Here is a 16,357-nt window from a genome sequence, read left to right on the forward strand (position 1 = left end):
CACGCTTTGAATGGAGCGCTGCTAGACAGAAGGCATTCGAGTCTCTAAAATCAGCATTACTCGAGGCGCCAGTGTTGCAACTGGCCGATGTTGAGAAAAGCTTCACGGTAGAAACTGACGCAAGTGACTTTGCCGTGGCGGGTGTGCTCCTGCAGCAGGGAGAAGATATGGATTTGCATCCCGTAGCCTATTGTAGTCGGAAACTGTCAGCTGCAGAACGCAACTATACTGCGGCCGAGAGGGAAACGTTGGCTGTGGTATTTGCATTAAAGTGCTGGAGAATCTATCTATTCCGCCACTTTGACCTGATGACTGATAATATGGGTGTTGTCTATTTACGAACCAAACCGACTCTCACCAAGCGTGAGGCAAGATGGGTAGAGTTTTTAGCTGACTATGACTTTACGGTCTTTCACAAACCAGGAAAGAAAAACATTGCCGACCCGCTTTCACGCCGTCCAGATCTGTTCAGTGATTCTGAAATAGGCGGGTCATCCTATCCTCCTAACATTCAGTTGAATGCCATAGAGCATACCCTAGAGATTAATCCAGACTTAGCGCAGTTAATTGTCAGCGGTTACAAGTGCGACAAGGATCTTGCTCCCATTATCAGGAGACTGAAAAATTCAAGCCATGACAATCTGCACGACCGTTACCTTCTAAATGAAACACCCGGTTATCTTTATCTCAGATCTTCACCACAGAACAGGTTATGCATTCCAAAGAGTAGCAAACTCCGACTCGCCCTGCTTCAAGAATACCATGACTGTGTGACTGCGGGGCATCCCGGTCGAGATCGCACCTATTTCAGACTCGCTAGATATTTCTATTGGCCCAGAATGGGACTGGATGTAAAGGCGTTTGTCAAGTCATGTGACGTCTGCCAACGAGTTAAAGGCGGCCAGCTAAAAACTGGTCTCTTGCAGAATTTACCAGTGCCCAGTCAGCCGTGGGCGGATATCTCGATGGATTTTATCATGGGTTTGCCTAGGACCGATACAGGTCATGATGCTATATATGTATTTGTAGACCGCTTGACAAAGTGTGTACATTTAGCACCTACTTCCTCTACTATTGACGCTAAAGGAAGTGCTGATCTGTATATTCAACATGTATTTCGACTTCATGGTTTGAGTTCTAGTATTGTATGTGATCGTGATCCAAGATTTACGGCAGCATTTTTTCAGGAATTGTTTGATCGCTTAGGAACGAAACTAGCATTTAGTACTGCCAATCACCCTCAGACAGATGGCCTAACTGAACGAGTAAACAGAATAGTAGAGGATGTGCTGAGGGCTTTTGTAAATCATAAACAAGATAACTGGGATATGCTCCTACCTCTCTGTGAGTTTTCTATCAACAGCGCTACTCAATCATCTACAGGAAACACACCGTTCTTCTTAAATTACGGTCTAAATCCCAGAGCGCCACCCGACTTCCTCAACCCTATTCAGGGAGGCAGAGATTCAGCTGATTGGTTGCAAGCAAGACAAGACGCGGTCAAGATCTCACAAGATGCGCTAGTGGCAGCTCAAGCTCGTCAGGCCTTCTATGCAGATCGGACAAGGGTCGAGGGAAAGCTGAAGGTGGGAGATTTGGTAATGGTCTACCGGGATTTCCTCCTGACTCCTGAAGCTCGGGACCGACCATCCCATAAATTACGCCCCAAGTGGTTTGGCCCCTTTCCTATAACCCATGTGGTCGGCCCGAATGCCTACAAGCTCAAGTTGCCTCATACCAGCCGCTGTCACCCGGTATTTAATGTGTCGGCACTCCGTGCCTACGAGAAGAACGCTATTCCTAATAGGAGACAGCCTACGCCTCCGCCTATCACGGACCTTGATGGTCATGCCCGCTATGTGGTGGAGAACATTCTCAGTCACCGCCGCCGGCAGAATCAGCTTCAGTACCTAGTCAAGTGGCAAGGCTACTCTGATGCCACTTGGGAGCCTGAACATTATTTGTTGGATGAATCTGGTAATGACATTGTTCCACTTCAGAAGTACAAAACCTTGGCTTCTGCCCGCTGAGTTTTGCAGTTGAACTTCTAGTTTCACCTTACACATTTGTTGAGCTTATTACACTTTATTTGCATGGAGTTTCAGTCGTCTTATTGTGTTACTTCAGTGCGAAGCCTTTTTTCGTCTCGCACGTGTTTGCGCTTATTGTACTCTATTCCACTTGAGCATTTGGGTTATAAGCTCCTTCCTCTCCATAGGAGGGGGATGATGTAACAGTTTTCCCCTGTTCTCTATAACTTTACACTCCCTCGCACCTCATGCGTCTTACGCCTGTCTATTAGCACCTTCATTGGCGCCATTGCCACATGTATACTATCACATTTTGCATATAACTGGTCGAGGCACGCTCAACCAGGCCTCTTACTTTTCAAGTTTGATTAAACCTGTTACACATTCACTCTTCCCGGATCCCTCACAGACCTCACAGTGGTAAAGCAACACACGCATCTTGGTTTGCTCATTGACTCAGACTTATCGTTTAGCAGACATGTCGACTTTATCTGTAGCAAAGTCAGTAAAGTTGTTGGCTAACTCGTGTCTCACTGCTCCCACCTACCGCTTGAATGCATTCACCTTTTTTATCATTGCTATATTCCCCCCATTTTTCTCTATTGCTCAATCGCCTGGTCATCCCTACTAAGTAAATCGTTAATGAGTACCCTGGAAGTCCACAATAAGAGGATACTGAAAGTCCTTTTCCGCAAACCATCATACTTTCCTTCTGCCGAGCTGTATGATATGTTTAACACCTTCCCTATCTCTAGTCAAGCGGATCGAAAACTGTGTATTGTTGTTCATTCTATTCGTCTTGACAAAGCCCCGCCACACTTGCGTAAATATAACTGGTTTCTTCCCACTCGTCCTACGTGGAATCCCTGCACTTTGCCTAAAGCCCGAACATCAGCTTATACCAGATCTCCGTTTTTCGCTGCCTATCCTCTCTGGCTGGCCCTGCCTCTATAAGTAAAATCGTCTTGTACGCTAAATGATTTCAAGGCCGACATGAAGCTCGTGTTGTAATAGCTGCTAATTCTTCATCGACATTTGTTTCTCTTTGTCTCCAGTAATGTGTACAAGTAATATTTATTATTTATTTTTTTTTAGAAAGGAAAAGGACATATGGATACGAGTTAAGAGTAACTCTCCATCACTGTAACTGGATTCTATATACAGTCAGAAAGTGCAATAACTAGGCACAAAACTGACAAGAGTACTGAGACATTCGACGTCCTGACACCTAGCTAGTACGTCGTGTGAAACAACTTGTTTTGTAGTCAACTAGTCCATCACAATGTCATGCATGAGGAGTACTGTAGGAGTTTGGCTTTCGGCTTGTACAATTCGTTTTCGCAAAGCTTCCCCTTTCTTTACTTGTCTTTGATATTAATTTTATGACCCACCCAAGTTGGGTGGTATGCTGCTTTGCTGCTTCGAATTGTAGTTAGACCGCTTTGTCAAATATCGCACTGGTCTCGTCATCGTCTAGTAACAATCGACATTCTTTGTTCCGTTGGGACTGTGGCTTTTGCTCGTTTTCGTTGCGCTTGCCTTCCCCTCTTTGGTCTTTTCATAACCTTGAACCTTCCAAGTTGGAAGGCTGTCGGTTAGCGCTACGGAGATGTGTTGAAGCTAGGTGTCAGGACGTCGACTGTCTCAGTACATGTACTCTTGTCAGTTTTGTGCCTAGTTATTGCACTTTCTGACTGTATAATAGTATCCAGTTACAGTGATGGAGAGTTACTCTTAACTCGTATCCATATGTCCTTTTCCTTTCTACATTTATTTATGGCTCAACATCCGAGTTTCATATTATTTTTTTTGCTTTGTTTTTGTTTACTGCCACGGCTGGCTACCACCCCCTCCATATTGGCCTATATTCTCTGGCCACGGGAAGGTGGAATAAATAATAATATTAATAATAAATAAATGTAGAAAAGAAAAGGACATATGGATACGAGTTAAGAGTAACTCTCCATCACTGTAACTGGATACTATATACAGTCAGAAAGTGCATTTGTTCCGTTGGGACTGTAGCTTTTGCTCGTTTTCGTTGCGCTTGCCTTCCCCTCTTTGGTCTTTTCATAACCTTGAACCTTCCAAGTTGGAAGGCTGTCGGTTAGCGCTACGGAGATGTGTTTAAGCTAGGTGTCAGGACGTCGAATGTCTCAGTGCTCTGTCAGTTTTGTGCCTGGTTATTGCACTTTCTGACTGTATTTAGTATCCAGTTACAGTGATGGAGAGTTACTCTTAACTCGTAATAATAATAATAATAATTATCGTCTACGTTCGGTGAAATAAATAAATATTAAATAAATCCACATACCAAACATGCATGAAACTTACCAGAAAAAGTACCGAATTCTGCCAATTTTTCTGCCGGCAGAATCCGCCGGACCTTAGCCGGCATTATCATGATTATCCGCCGGTGCCTACTCGTTAGTGCCTCACATCAAGAGTGCATAAACAACAGTACTGTTTATGGACGCTTGGTCATATGAACACGCGCATCCGATATCCCGGTGTATCAGGTAGACATGGGCGGGTAATGCTAGTTATTTGCTGCGATAATGCTAAAGGCAATGCTCATAATAATGAGGATATAATGCCACTTGTAATGCTCACACTACTCCATAATGCCAGTTTGAAAGTTGGAAAAGTCGATTTAGGAAGGCCGTCTTGGATCAAGGCCAAAGCGTAGACGAAAAAATTAAACAGCAGTGAGCATGTTGTCTGAAACAAAGTTACAATCCACTGAGAAGGTTTATTTGTAACGTCAAGTCTCCGGACGAAGCCGAACGGGTTCAGAACTTCAGATGCACGATTTTCGGAACTGGACCTAGCCAGCTTCATGCATGACACCGTTGTCGACCGGCAATTATGCTTATAATGCCAATTTTGCATGAGAAATGGTGTTATAATGCCAGCATTATGCCACCTGGAAAAAAGGGACTATAAGTCTATGATGCCAGCCTTTAAACTATAAGTCTACGATGCCAGCCATAATGCTAGCACCCGCCCATGCCTAGTATCAGGTGTATGGCATCAGGCAAGACTGCCAAGAGTCCATCACATAAATCATGCATAATCCCCCGATGGACTCTTGGGGGGGGGGGGGGAGTACTAAAAAGCCGGTTTTTACTACTCCAAAACACGGTTTTACTACTCCCCCTGTATTGCATCGTTGGCAATGTTTGGGTCAACCTTCCCACAGCTACTCCCTGAGTCCAGTGAGGCCGCGTTGAAACATATACATGTACTTGTACATGTATGTGCCATCTCCAGACCTCTTACTACTCCCTGGTGAGATCATCGGATGACAGCATAGTAATTACCAGTAGATCTACGAGTACAATCATGTACATGTGTATTGCAAGGAGGACTAACTCCGCGAAAACAGTCTTCCTGACTGAAAGCACATCTCCTGGATACAAAAATTCAGGAGTTGGAGGGAATGAAACGGGAGGGGGGGGGGGGTTGCCAATACATGTAAGTCTGAAGACAGACCTCACTGTCACCACCACTGGCACCAGGACTTGAACCAATTTGCTATACCCCTCCAGTGCATGTTTTACCACCATTCTAAGTGTATTGCTGGGCACCCTGGAACTAAGTGTATTGCTGGGCACGCTGGAACTAAGTGTATTGCTGGGCACCCTGGAACTAAGTGTATTGCTGGGCACCCTGGAACTAAGTGTATTGCTGGGCACCCTGGAACTAAGTGTATTGCTGGGCACCCTGGAACTAAGTGTATTGCTGGGCACCCTGGAACTAAGTATATTGCTGGGTACCCTGGATTTTAAAAGTGTATTGCTGGGCACCCTAGAACGAACAGGCCCGAACACCCACATCGGGAGCTGCACACAATTCTCCAAGTATCGCCGAAGTCGCAGCAACCTCTAAGTTCAAGTTTTCTCACTAAAGCCGCATGATTACAAATTTAAAATACATACTGTAAATATACAAAATTTCGGCGCTGCAAAATTTCGGCACTTCACGATTTTTGACATTTCGGCGGCGATTTATTTTCGGCGTGGGGTAGAGGGCATGGTATAGTGCGACAGATGCTGTGAAAAATTTCATGGGCGTTTTAATTAATATTTAGGCGTTTTGGGTCGGTGCCGAATATAGCCGAAATTAAATAGCTGCCGAAAATTTGTATATTTACAGTACGCAGTGACTCGACTGGGCATAGACACTGTACTTACTACTTGAAGTATGAAACATGAGAATGACATAGGCTACTAGTACTAGCAAGAGTATAATAATTATAACCCCCCATACTCTTGGTACTAGGCTGATCTCCCACTGATAGCGATTGGCACGGTGCCGGCAGGAAAATTGGCCGAAGTTGGCACCTTTTCTCAGGGTATGTTTCATGCATGTGTTGATATGTGGACAAATGGAGCAGAATTCAAGGAAGTGCCTGCCATAAGGTTTGTGTGTTTCTGCCATGGAATTTCACTGCTTTTCGAGCATTATCCGACAAAGACTACCCCCCCCCCCCCCCCCTGATCTCCCGCACATGACACTTCAACTCGAGCTTCCAGCAGCGAGACCAGACTTGAAGTTGGTAGGATCCTGGATGAACAACCTCACTCAGCCTGACGGTGCCTGTACACGTCACTACGGTACATTCGTGCAGCATTCATTCTTTCTTTGGCCCACATGTACCTGTGCTCGAAAAAGGACAACAATGAATACTCACTGCATGCAGTAGTATCGGCACTATCTTATGGCTGAAACAGGTGTATCGAACTTACTTATCGTTAAAATCAAGGTGAGTTCTTGCATAGTATCGAACAAAAGGTTCTGCGCTGGAATCATTAATATAGGCTCTAAACAAAAGGTACGTAAGGTCTGCCACCGCTCGCTTGCATGCTGTGCTGCATCTAATTGGCCTTGTGGATTCTTGCAAAAATATTAAATTAAAAAAATAGATTGGGCTCAACTAAAAAGACTTCTGTGCACAGTTTACGAGCATACGGGCACATTGCTGTTACACTTCAATGCGGAAATGCCTGCAGTACTAGTAACATTACGATGGTGACAATGAGAGCAATCGCCATGGCGGCAGCGGGATTGAGGCGTCGTGCGGACGTAGAGAGAAGTGCCCATGCATCGCCGCTGGTGTTACTCATGAACACCAAAATGCCTAGAGTAACATTGCGAGGTTGATGATGAGAGCAGTCGCCATCGCGGCAGCGGGATTAAGGTGCCCTGCGGACGCGGACAGAAGCGCCAGTGTATTACCACTGGTGTTGCACATGAACGTTGACGGCGGGTAGACGACCAGGCGGCGCGTGTGCGTGTTGACCGCGATGACCTCGGCCGTGATCGCCGGGTCGGCGGTGGCGTTGTTGCCGCGATGATGCCGCGCTGCCAGGGAGACCTCACGCTCGGTCTCCGGCGAGCAGTCGGCGCCTAGTAGCATGTCATCGTAGATGACCGAGTACGAGCTCTCACTGTTACAGCTGTCCAGACTATTGACGAGCGATGGCTCGTAACCCACCGTCAGCTGAAGGCAGTAGGTGACGTTCGTCGAGCCGAGGCCTTCGTGCCAGTTGAGAACCGCGGCGTCGCAGCTCGCGTTCTGCACAAAGATGCCGGCGTCCGTCGGAGTCGTCGGGAACGGCTTCTCGGCGAGCGACGTGGTCGCGAATATATCCGCCTTCATAGCCTGCGGGCCGTGGTTGTAGACAGTGAGCTGGTAGACACCGCGCTCGGCATCCAGGGTTTCGTGACTGCTCTGCTGCAGGTACGGAGCGGGGTGCGAGGCGTTGGGCGTGCGCTGCAGCGCGTGCAGCATCGCCGCGTCCGACACCATCAGCTGTCGCCGCGACGTTGCCTCCGCGGGCGCTCCCCCCTCGCCGGGCGGGCCGCGCTGCGCCACGTGGACGCCGTCGCGCGTGAGCAGCCAGCCATGCAGCGCGTTGCATGACGCCACGGTGACGCTGAGCGGACCGCGCCGGGCCACTCGCCGCGTCACGTCGAACGTGAACACGCGCTTGCTGTAGCCGTCGACGGCGGCGTCGCGAAGCTCCACGGCGTCCTCGAGCGTCACGCCGGCCTCCGATGTCACCGCCACCGTGGGCAGGTAGGGCACATAGCGATCCGTGTCCAGGTTGCGAGCGTCAACTTCGACGTGATACGCCGTGGCCGGTCGCAAGCGTTTCAGCATGATCTCGGTCTCCGTCGTGCAGATCTTCTCTCGTACGGGTGCCGACGACGATTTCTCGGCGAGGAATTTGTCACAGGCGTTGGTGACGACGCGGTGCTTCCACGTGGCGCTCTCCGTTGTCATCACGCAGTACTCGATCCTGTTGCGCCCGGCGTCCAGCGTCGGCGGCCAGCTGACCAGTATCTGCGTGGGCCGGATGGCCGACACGCGGATCATCGGCTCCTCGGGCAGAATCGGGTAGATCATGCTGTCGAGATGGTGCGTGGCGTACAGTCCGAACCGGCCTATGTTCTTCGTTGCTTCGTTGATGACCGTCAGGTAGTAGCGGCCTGGACATGCAAACAGAGTGATCAGCAAGTTAAGAAAACAATCGGTGGATTTTCATCATGAACAGTACCAGTTTATGACCTCAAAATAATTTCCTGGTATTCCAGGTCTTTGCCATGCTCTATCTGGACATGTACACACAGCGCAGATTTAGTCCAGAGAAAGCACATGGGAACATACAACTGCGCTCACCGTAGGAGTCCGACAGAAAAACAAAAAAACATCCGACATTAAATGGCCAAACGTAGGCTGCTCCAACTCCTAGCCTCCATTTCTGACACCAGAAATAAGTAGTTCTATTTTCAACCGTATTGTGTGGTTTAGTCGTTCTCAGCCACTGCAGTACAAGAACACTCGGATTGGAGTTATGGATTTCTCTTGAAGGAAACAAACTAGTGCTAATTAAACACACTATTAAAGCACAGGAGCCACCAGAAATTTCGATGAGGCGGAAAATTCTGGTGGCTCCTGTGCTTCGTGTGTTGGAATGGAGTTGTCCGATCATCTGGCTTCAAATCCGTAGATCTGCGTTCCATTGCCCACCAGACACCAGCCAAAGCCAAGTGGCTAGGGAGGTTTGATAAACTCCTTTGCGGCTCAGAGTCATGTATGTTGTATGCACTTACCTGGATCGACGTTCAGCTGCGTCAACGTGCCCAGAGCGACTTGCTCCGCGTTTGAGCCTAGATCTGGGCCAGAGTTACGGGCGAAAGGTGTTTCGTAGCGCAACTGGAGGCCGTGCGTCTGCCGTCGACGTCGCTGCATGTTGCTGTAGTCAAAGAGCGACTCCTGGTTCACGCTGACGTCGATCTCCAGTCGACCGGAGCACACCGCGAAGACGATACTGAAGTTTCCGCCGTCTTGGACGTCGATGAATGTCTGGTAGTGACGGCCAGCTGGAATGCTGCCCAGTACATCGATCGTTCCCGGGTGGCTGCTGCCGGTCCGCTTCGCATTCTGCGCGGAATCTGCGGCGTTTTTGACGTATTCTTGTCCTTGCTGGGGTGCATCCGCTGCCACAGGTGATTGTCCGTCAGCTTTGGATGCCTGACCTGAGTCTAGGCCCGTGCCTGCTTTACCAGCCGCGTGTGCTTTGGCCTGGGTGCCCGGTACCCTCTTCGGGGGTGCTTTGTCCGGAACCATGCCGTTTTTGCCCGAGGGTTTCTTGTTCGTGATAGGATTCCCACCCGGGGTTGGCCTCCGGTTGTATGGCTGGCGATTCTTGAACGTGCTGGGCAGCCTAACCTTGCCCGGACGGAAATTGGACGCCCCGGGAAGATTGTTCGTGGCCGTCCCGTTGCGGGCCTTCGTTGGGAAGAAGTCGAATTTGAGGAGCTCCGGGCTGACAACCGGGTTGGGCCGAAGCGCCCCCGGGCTGCCGGTGGGCCGCTGACCGGCCGTTGCCTGTCCCGACGGTGATACCATTCCCCAGGTCCATTCGTTGGGTACAAAGACGTCCGGGCTTCGTGCCATAGGCTTCAGCTTCTTCCAGGCACCGGCTTGCGCTTGCTGCTGTTGATTAGCGGCGTGACGCCACTGCTGCTGAGCTTGATGCTGGCGCCGCTGCCGGGCCAATCGCTCCGGTGTCGGCTGCTGTGCCGACGAGATGGTGGCCAGTGCCGCAACGCATAATAGACATGAATACAGGGGCAGCATGTTTGATTTCATTTTCTTCCCGACGACTTCTCTCCTCCGTTGGGAGCGCCCGTTTGCTACGAGGGGGTTGGAGTGCTGGTGGATCCACCAGGTTTTTACTGTTGTATCGCCTCACCAACGCCTCCCTATGTTGTGCTGCGTCTGGAGAGGAGGAAAGTGAGGTTGAGGCCGTTTTACTCGTCGTTGTGGGCGCTGCAGTAGACAACATGAAAATTCAGGCAAACAGCGACACGCCGCAAGGCCGATCAACACTCAGCACCGAGCTGCATACATGTACAGTGATACCTGTGTAAGACGACCGCTCAAGGGACCTTCAAAACGTGGTTTCCTTTACCAGGTGGTCTCCTCATCCAGAGCCATTTTACTGGAAATAGCAGACTGTCCAACCTTGCCACCGTTCCAAAGCAGGACAACTATATTATAAGGTACACAAAGGCAATTGACTCCCATGTAAATGTACACAAACTTGTTTTGGTCCAAAGCAGGACGGTTGGACAGCCTGAAATAGCATCCCTTGGTCCTGGTTGCAGTGGTCTTCTAGGACAGATGGTCGCCTTGACAGGTTTGTTGCAGATAAGTGCGTGCTCATCACCCCATGCCTCATGGTGGCAGTGAGGCTCAGAAGGCGTCCTTTATAATAATAATTTAGCTCAGCAGCACACTAGACGTCTGTCTCCATGTATAACGTTCACGACAAACGGAAGAGCTCTTGGACAAAGTGCCCGACCGTAACGTTATTTGTTTCTACAAGGCTACATGTACATACAGTGAAACCTGTCAAGGCGACCACTCGGATAAGGCGGCCACCTGTCCCAGAAGACCACTGGAACCAGGACCAAGGGATGCTATTTCCAGTGAACTGACCCTGGATAAGGAGACCACCTGGTAACAGGGACCACATTTTGGAGATCCCTAGAGCGGTCGTCTTAGACAGGTTTCTCTGTATACAGGTACGTATGCATGTAGTAATATTGTACCAAGAGTAGATAAACAAGAGTGTGCAACTCGCGGATGGGTTGGCCCACGGCGGAATTTTTTGTTGACGTAATCTTTTCGACGACGCACGCGCTGCGAGCCTTTTGGAGAGTTTTCCCTCGTGCACTTGGCTGGGCTTTACACTACAAGGTCGGTGCCCAGCACGTGCTCTCACACTGCTCTGCGGCAAAGCCGCGTTTCTCTGAAAAAAGGTGACGTAAACAAAAAATTCCGCCGTGGGCGCGGGGTATCTGCAGATTGTGCAGGAGAGATCCGGAGTTGCACACTCTTGTTTATCAACTCTTGATTGTACGAATACGTATCATTCACAGCCGTGCAGGCGTGCACCTTGACCATTACAAACATGTACAATGACTATGTCATGTAGTCTTTGAATGCTTCCAAGAGAACACGAGACCCAACGTCTACTGCTCGAATTCTTCCACTGACACATACAAGCACTACCCGGTAGTCGTAGACAGCAAATAAAAACAGGCACCTGTACACCTACCGGACACATACACATACGTGCATACAGTGTGGCTCTAAAAATAGCCCCTACAATGGCACTTGCCTTGGCAGAGAATGCCTGCCCAGAAACACAAGCAGAATCTGGTGTTTTTCCTGGTATAGTTCATGCATTCATGCAAGGTCACTACAATTATGGATGCAGATGAGGAGCAGAATACGAGGAATTGCTTGGAATAGCTTTGAATGGCTCCGCCAATTTTAATGCGTTTCGACTCTCTTTCGAGCAGTATCCGCCAATGCCTTCTCTCAGACGACCGCAGTAAGTTGTGCAGGGGGGGGGGGGGGGGTGAACTTGTGGACTATCATGAAGTAATCTACTATCAATAGTCCAAAAACAACAAATAACTCCAAAGCACGAAAAAGGCACAAAAACTTAACCAAGAACATGTGCAATAACATGCTATTTAGAAAGACAGGACAAGTGAATAATTAGTCAGTCCATTGTTCATGATGGTCTCCGACGGTTACGTCGGCAAGCGAGCCTCCGCCACTGCCAAAGCAGCGTGGGCTCCGCAGGAGGGTGCAAATTTCAAACTAAAATTTATTCGCCTACAACCGCGAATGCACATGATACAGGATTTCAAAAGGCTGAAGGAAATCCTGCATCTAACAAATGCCATAGCATGAGAATAGTGCTCACCCCTCTTCTCAGCCAACAGATGAGCAATTCGTTTATACAGTGCTGTTGTCGCTGGACCCATTCCGCCACTGGCTATATGGCCTGGTCATACTATCATCAAGTACATGTACATGTTCACCCCATCTCACTAGAAATTTAGGGGACAGGTTCGAAATCGAAATCAGCTTAGATCCTACATGTACATGAACAGACATGGTATTATTATAACCCAATGCTAGTACAATACCAGTATTCATGCTGTCAAACTAACAACAGTTACATGAACAGGCATGTACTGAAATGAAGCCCAAACTCAGCATCAGGTAAGTATGCTGCTACCCTATCCATCAGTGTCTTCGTCGACATTATGCATCAATTTGGGGCGGTTTTCTGACATCTGACCGTCTGGTTTTAGGAGTATGCCAGGCCCGGCGCAAGGCAACCACTTCAGGTGATGGATAACACTGCCTAACAATAGCTTTGGCTGTATGATGTCAGTGGGAAATCGAATCACTGTAGCCTAGTGTAGGCGCACATAATCCATTCGTTGGTGGTGTCCAAGGTGTCTGGCTGTACTAAAGTACAAGTGGTGATTGACAGGGTTTATGGGGCGTGCCATCACAGACGGAGTGCGAATGCATGCCAGTAACTCAGTTCCGCGTGCTAATCTTGACCAGGCTATAGTGGCATGCCAAAAACTGCACTGCTCAGATTACTGACACCCTCTCCGTGTCAGAGCATAGGGCCAGGGGGTGGATTCGAACTAAGCTGGCATCGCACGGTTATAACCGTTGTTCATAATATCCACCCTGGCCCCGCGATGTTATACTATTAATTTGTGTGTGTGATTCAGTGCCACCGGCTACCACCGCAACATCGTGCGCCCAAGAACGGGATGCTCTAGAGAATGTTGGCCAGAAAGTCACCAACATTATAGAACATGCCAAGTTGAGAGCAAAGAACCCAGTGTCTTCTTTTCATGAAGATTGTATCGCATGAAAACTGAGTATTCCCGTGCTACCATTCCAAGAGTACATGTAAATAAAAAAATAGAAAAAAATAGAAAAAAATCTCTCTGGGTACTCTTGGCACTACTAAGAACGAAGACGCTGGAATCTCGAAATAATACAAGTAACTTTCCTGGCCTGGAGCGAAGACCCTCCAAGAATATCCTCAGGTTTACAAGCGCCTGCACGTGCGTGCTCTGGACTGCCGGGATGGTATCAGTGATCCGGTGTCTAGGCTGTGCTGAAGGTGATATTCAGGTTCTGGGCAATCTTCCAGGGGATCTCCAGTCATGGCTGTTTTAAAAATGCGACAGGGTCCGGCTGAATCCAATTATGTACATGTATAATATACAATGTGAAGAAGGGGTTGGTGCGACATACATACAAGTATTATTACTTGAAGTATATTCGTTGAGGTTCCGATTCGGAACTTCCGAATGCAATGAGATCGATGGGATGAGAGGGAGGAGATGAGAGCAAGGAGATCGCAGGAAACCTCTCTTCTTTTTTAGTTGAAGAGGAGCACTGCCCGGCTACAGCACTCTCTGGGTCAGAAGGAGTAAAAACTAAAAAGATCTTCTAACACCTCTTGCGTCCACGGTCGGAACTGCCCGTGGATTGCTGGTTAAATCCCCCGATTTAGGCCAAGACCTGTGGAGAATCCATAACTAAAATACAATACAGTTCAATTATGAATACATCTGAGCTATGGGACCAGGCCGAACCTACATGTAGACGGCGCTGACAAGTTTTTCACTCCAAAGTCCTGGCGAGTCTGGCATTTTTTTTCCTTTCACTGTTTTCAGGCAGTTCATTTCCCTCAATGATCCTTTGAAATGTGAAGTTCTCCCAATCCTTTAAACATCAATACAATACAATACAAAACTCAATCCGCGTGCCAAGGTTGGCTATCGGGCAGGCGTCCACAATCCAGCAAGCATCAAGGCATTACCTAACAGCTAATGGCATCACAACTTATCTGAGATAACTATTTTCCGTATCAGTTCGTATCTCCAAGCCTGCCCTACTTCTACATGAAAACGTGTGAACACTCGGCAGTCTGAGGCGCTGGTTGCATGGTACAAGACAAGCACTTCAAAGGCAGAAGAGAACAGATTGCCTTTGCTGTGCTATGCGCATGAAACGCAGCGATACAACAATAATGACCCTAGCCGGTTGTCTCCGTTCTCTTCTGCCTTTTGTGGTAATGCTCCATCCTTGTGGTGTTGAGCACTCTAGGCAATCTGGGAACTCTCGCTTTACACAAAACAAGCACTTTATAGTTCTCTGATGATTGCCTAACGGCATGAAACTCAGAGTTACAACCAGCCTGAACGTCCTCCGCTGGGTCTGCTATGTACTAAGCTCTGTCTCTGACATTGAGCACTCTCTGCAGCGCGGCGATCAACGGATTTGTCAAAACAAGCACTTCCATAACTATGGAGTCTATGGTATTCCCGCTTCTGAGCGTTTTAGTCCTACTAGGACTCTATGGTCTACACTACATTGGCTAAATTGATCAAAAGAGACATGGGCTTACCTTTACTGAAGCAGCAACTTTTACTGTTGGTTCCGACCGTAACGGCAAATTCAGGCACACAGCACCTTCATCTTCATGTAAACTCTACTCGTTCAAACAATGCTCTATCGTCACGCAGAGTTCCCCCGTCCTCAGCTGATCGCCATTGACATCTAATCTTCAGCTGAGCACCTCCCGACCGAGGACCGTTCTCTCCTTCCGTTCACGCTCTCCTCCCTCCACGCAAGCTACACACCTTGACTGAACAACGTTAGCTCAAGTTCTACAGGAACCGCCCTCCCGTGACTGTTCACTGTGCTTTCAGCGGTTTTACTTTCAACACTGACGCATCCTAGCATTGTACGTCACATGATGGCGTTTCCACCGCACATTGACCAGGCGCACCGTCATTTATGCCATTATGGCCTTGTCAGCTGGTGTGAATGTCGTCTGTTTACGTATGTGGCTATTGCTGACCTTTTCCAGCTAGTAGTGCGGGTCCATTGTGTACGTGCATGCGATGTACATGTATTTCAAAGTACTCAGGAGTCATAATCACCAACTCAACCAGGAAAATAATTCGATGCAGCCTGGCACATGTAGGCCAAAGCCTACCGCAGTGCAGTATCATTGTGTGCGGTGCAGTACATCTGCATACATTGAGGCCGCGCGATATGAATAGGACACGACCCAAAATATGATGCGTGCAGACTTGATGGTGAGTCGATCTGCGCACCCTGCAACGTTAAAATACCCTCTGCATGCCCACACCCGTCCATGGGTATACTACTCATAGTCTAGGGGCCACGGTCGACGCCGGTCTATTCTACACGTCCCAGTAGGCAGAACATTGGCCACGACTGGTTCAAACATTACTCGCCACCAGGCATTGTCCGCGTCCGTCCATAACGACGGGCCCCTGTCAGCAAGCTTCGACCCGCCGACGTACAATAGTCAATACTTATGTGCGTGTCGTTTCTGCATCGCGCCGCCGGCTGTCAGTCACTCGCTCACGCACTAACGACGACGACAGCTGCTGCAGCACAGGCCAGGTTCCGTGTGTTATGTGCTGCATGCTAGTGCATTGCGGCATTAGCAAGCTCGAATCAGTGATCGCTACCGTCCCATACGCTTTTACTTGAAGTAAGCGTTGGCTGGCCTCCCTTGCATAGCACTGAGATGCCAGGCACTGAACGAATATTGACAGCAAATATTTTAATATTAATCTTCATTCTTGAATTCGCGTAATGAGAAGAAGAGATCCAATTGCATTACGGGTTAGCCTGACGTACATGTACATGTATGTTTCATGGGGAGGCAATCATCCGCAGACAGTCTTGAAAGTATTCGGTGTCACCTGCAAAGTTTGTCCTACTGCACTGATGACTGCAGGCCCGGACGAATCGCGGTTTACCTACAAGGCCACATACATTATTATCATCTTCATGTAAACCCTACTCCTTCAAATAATGCTCTATCATCAGGCAGAGTTTCCCCAGTCCTCAGCTGGTGTCCAATGATATC

At 48.6% G+C, this 16,357-nt stretch overlaps 1 protein-coding gene across 1 annotated transcript; it reads right to left on the bottom strand.

The window, feature by feature from the left end:
• Positions 1–6,669: 6,669 nt before the first annotated feature.
• LOC135828445 (uncharacterized) lies at positions 6,670–10,370 on the bottom strand. The gene is made up of 2 exons (XM_065340897.1): positions 9,153–10,370; positions 6,670–8,528 (listed from the first exon to the last, which is right to left on the bottom strand). Exons 1-2 carry the CDS (start codon positions 10,192–10,194, stop codon positions 7,174–7,176), a joined length of 2,397 nt encoding a protein of 798 aa, XP_065196969.1. The 5' UTR covers positions 10,195–10,370; the 3' UTR covers positions 6,670–7,173.
• Between the last annotated feature and the right edge of the window lie 5,987 nt (positions 10,371–16,357).

The sequence above is a fragment of the Sycon ciliatum genome, chromosome 12 (genome assembly GCF_964019385.1).
Source record: "Sycon ciliatum chromosome 12, ocSycCili1.1, whole genome shotgun sequence".
Lineage (NCBI taxonomy): Eukaryota > Metazoa > Porifera > Calcarea > Leucosolenida > Sycettidae > Sycon > Sycon ciliatum.

Excerpts from the sequence above, each read along its gene's own strand:
- LOC135828445 (XM_065340897.1), bottom strand. The coding sequence starts at position 10,194 with ATGAAATCAAACATGCTGCCCCTGTATTCATGTCTATTATGCGTTGCG. Across the intron at positions 8,529-9,152 it reads GCAGCTGAACGTCGATCCAG|GCCGCTACTACCTGACGGTC; the intron begins GTAAGTGCATAC and ends TTGCATGTCCAG.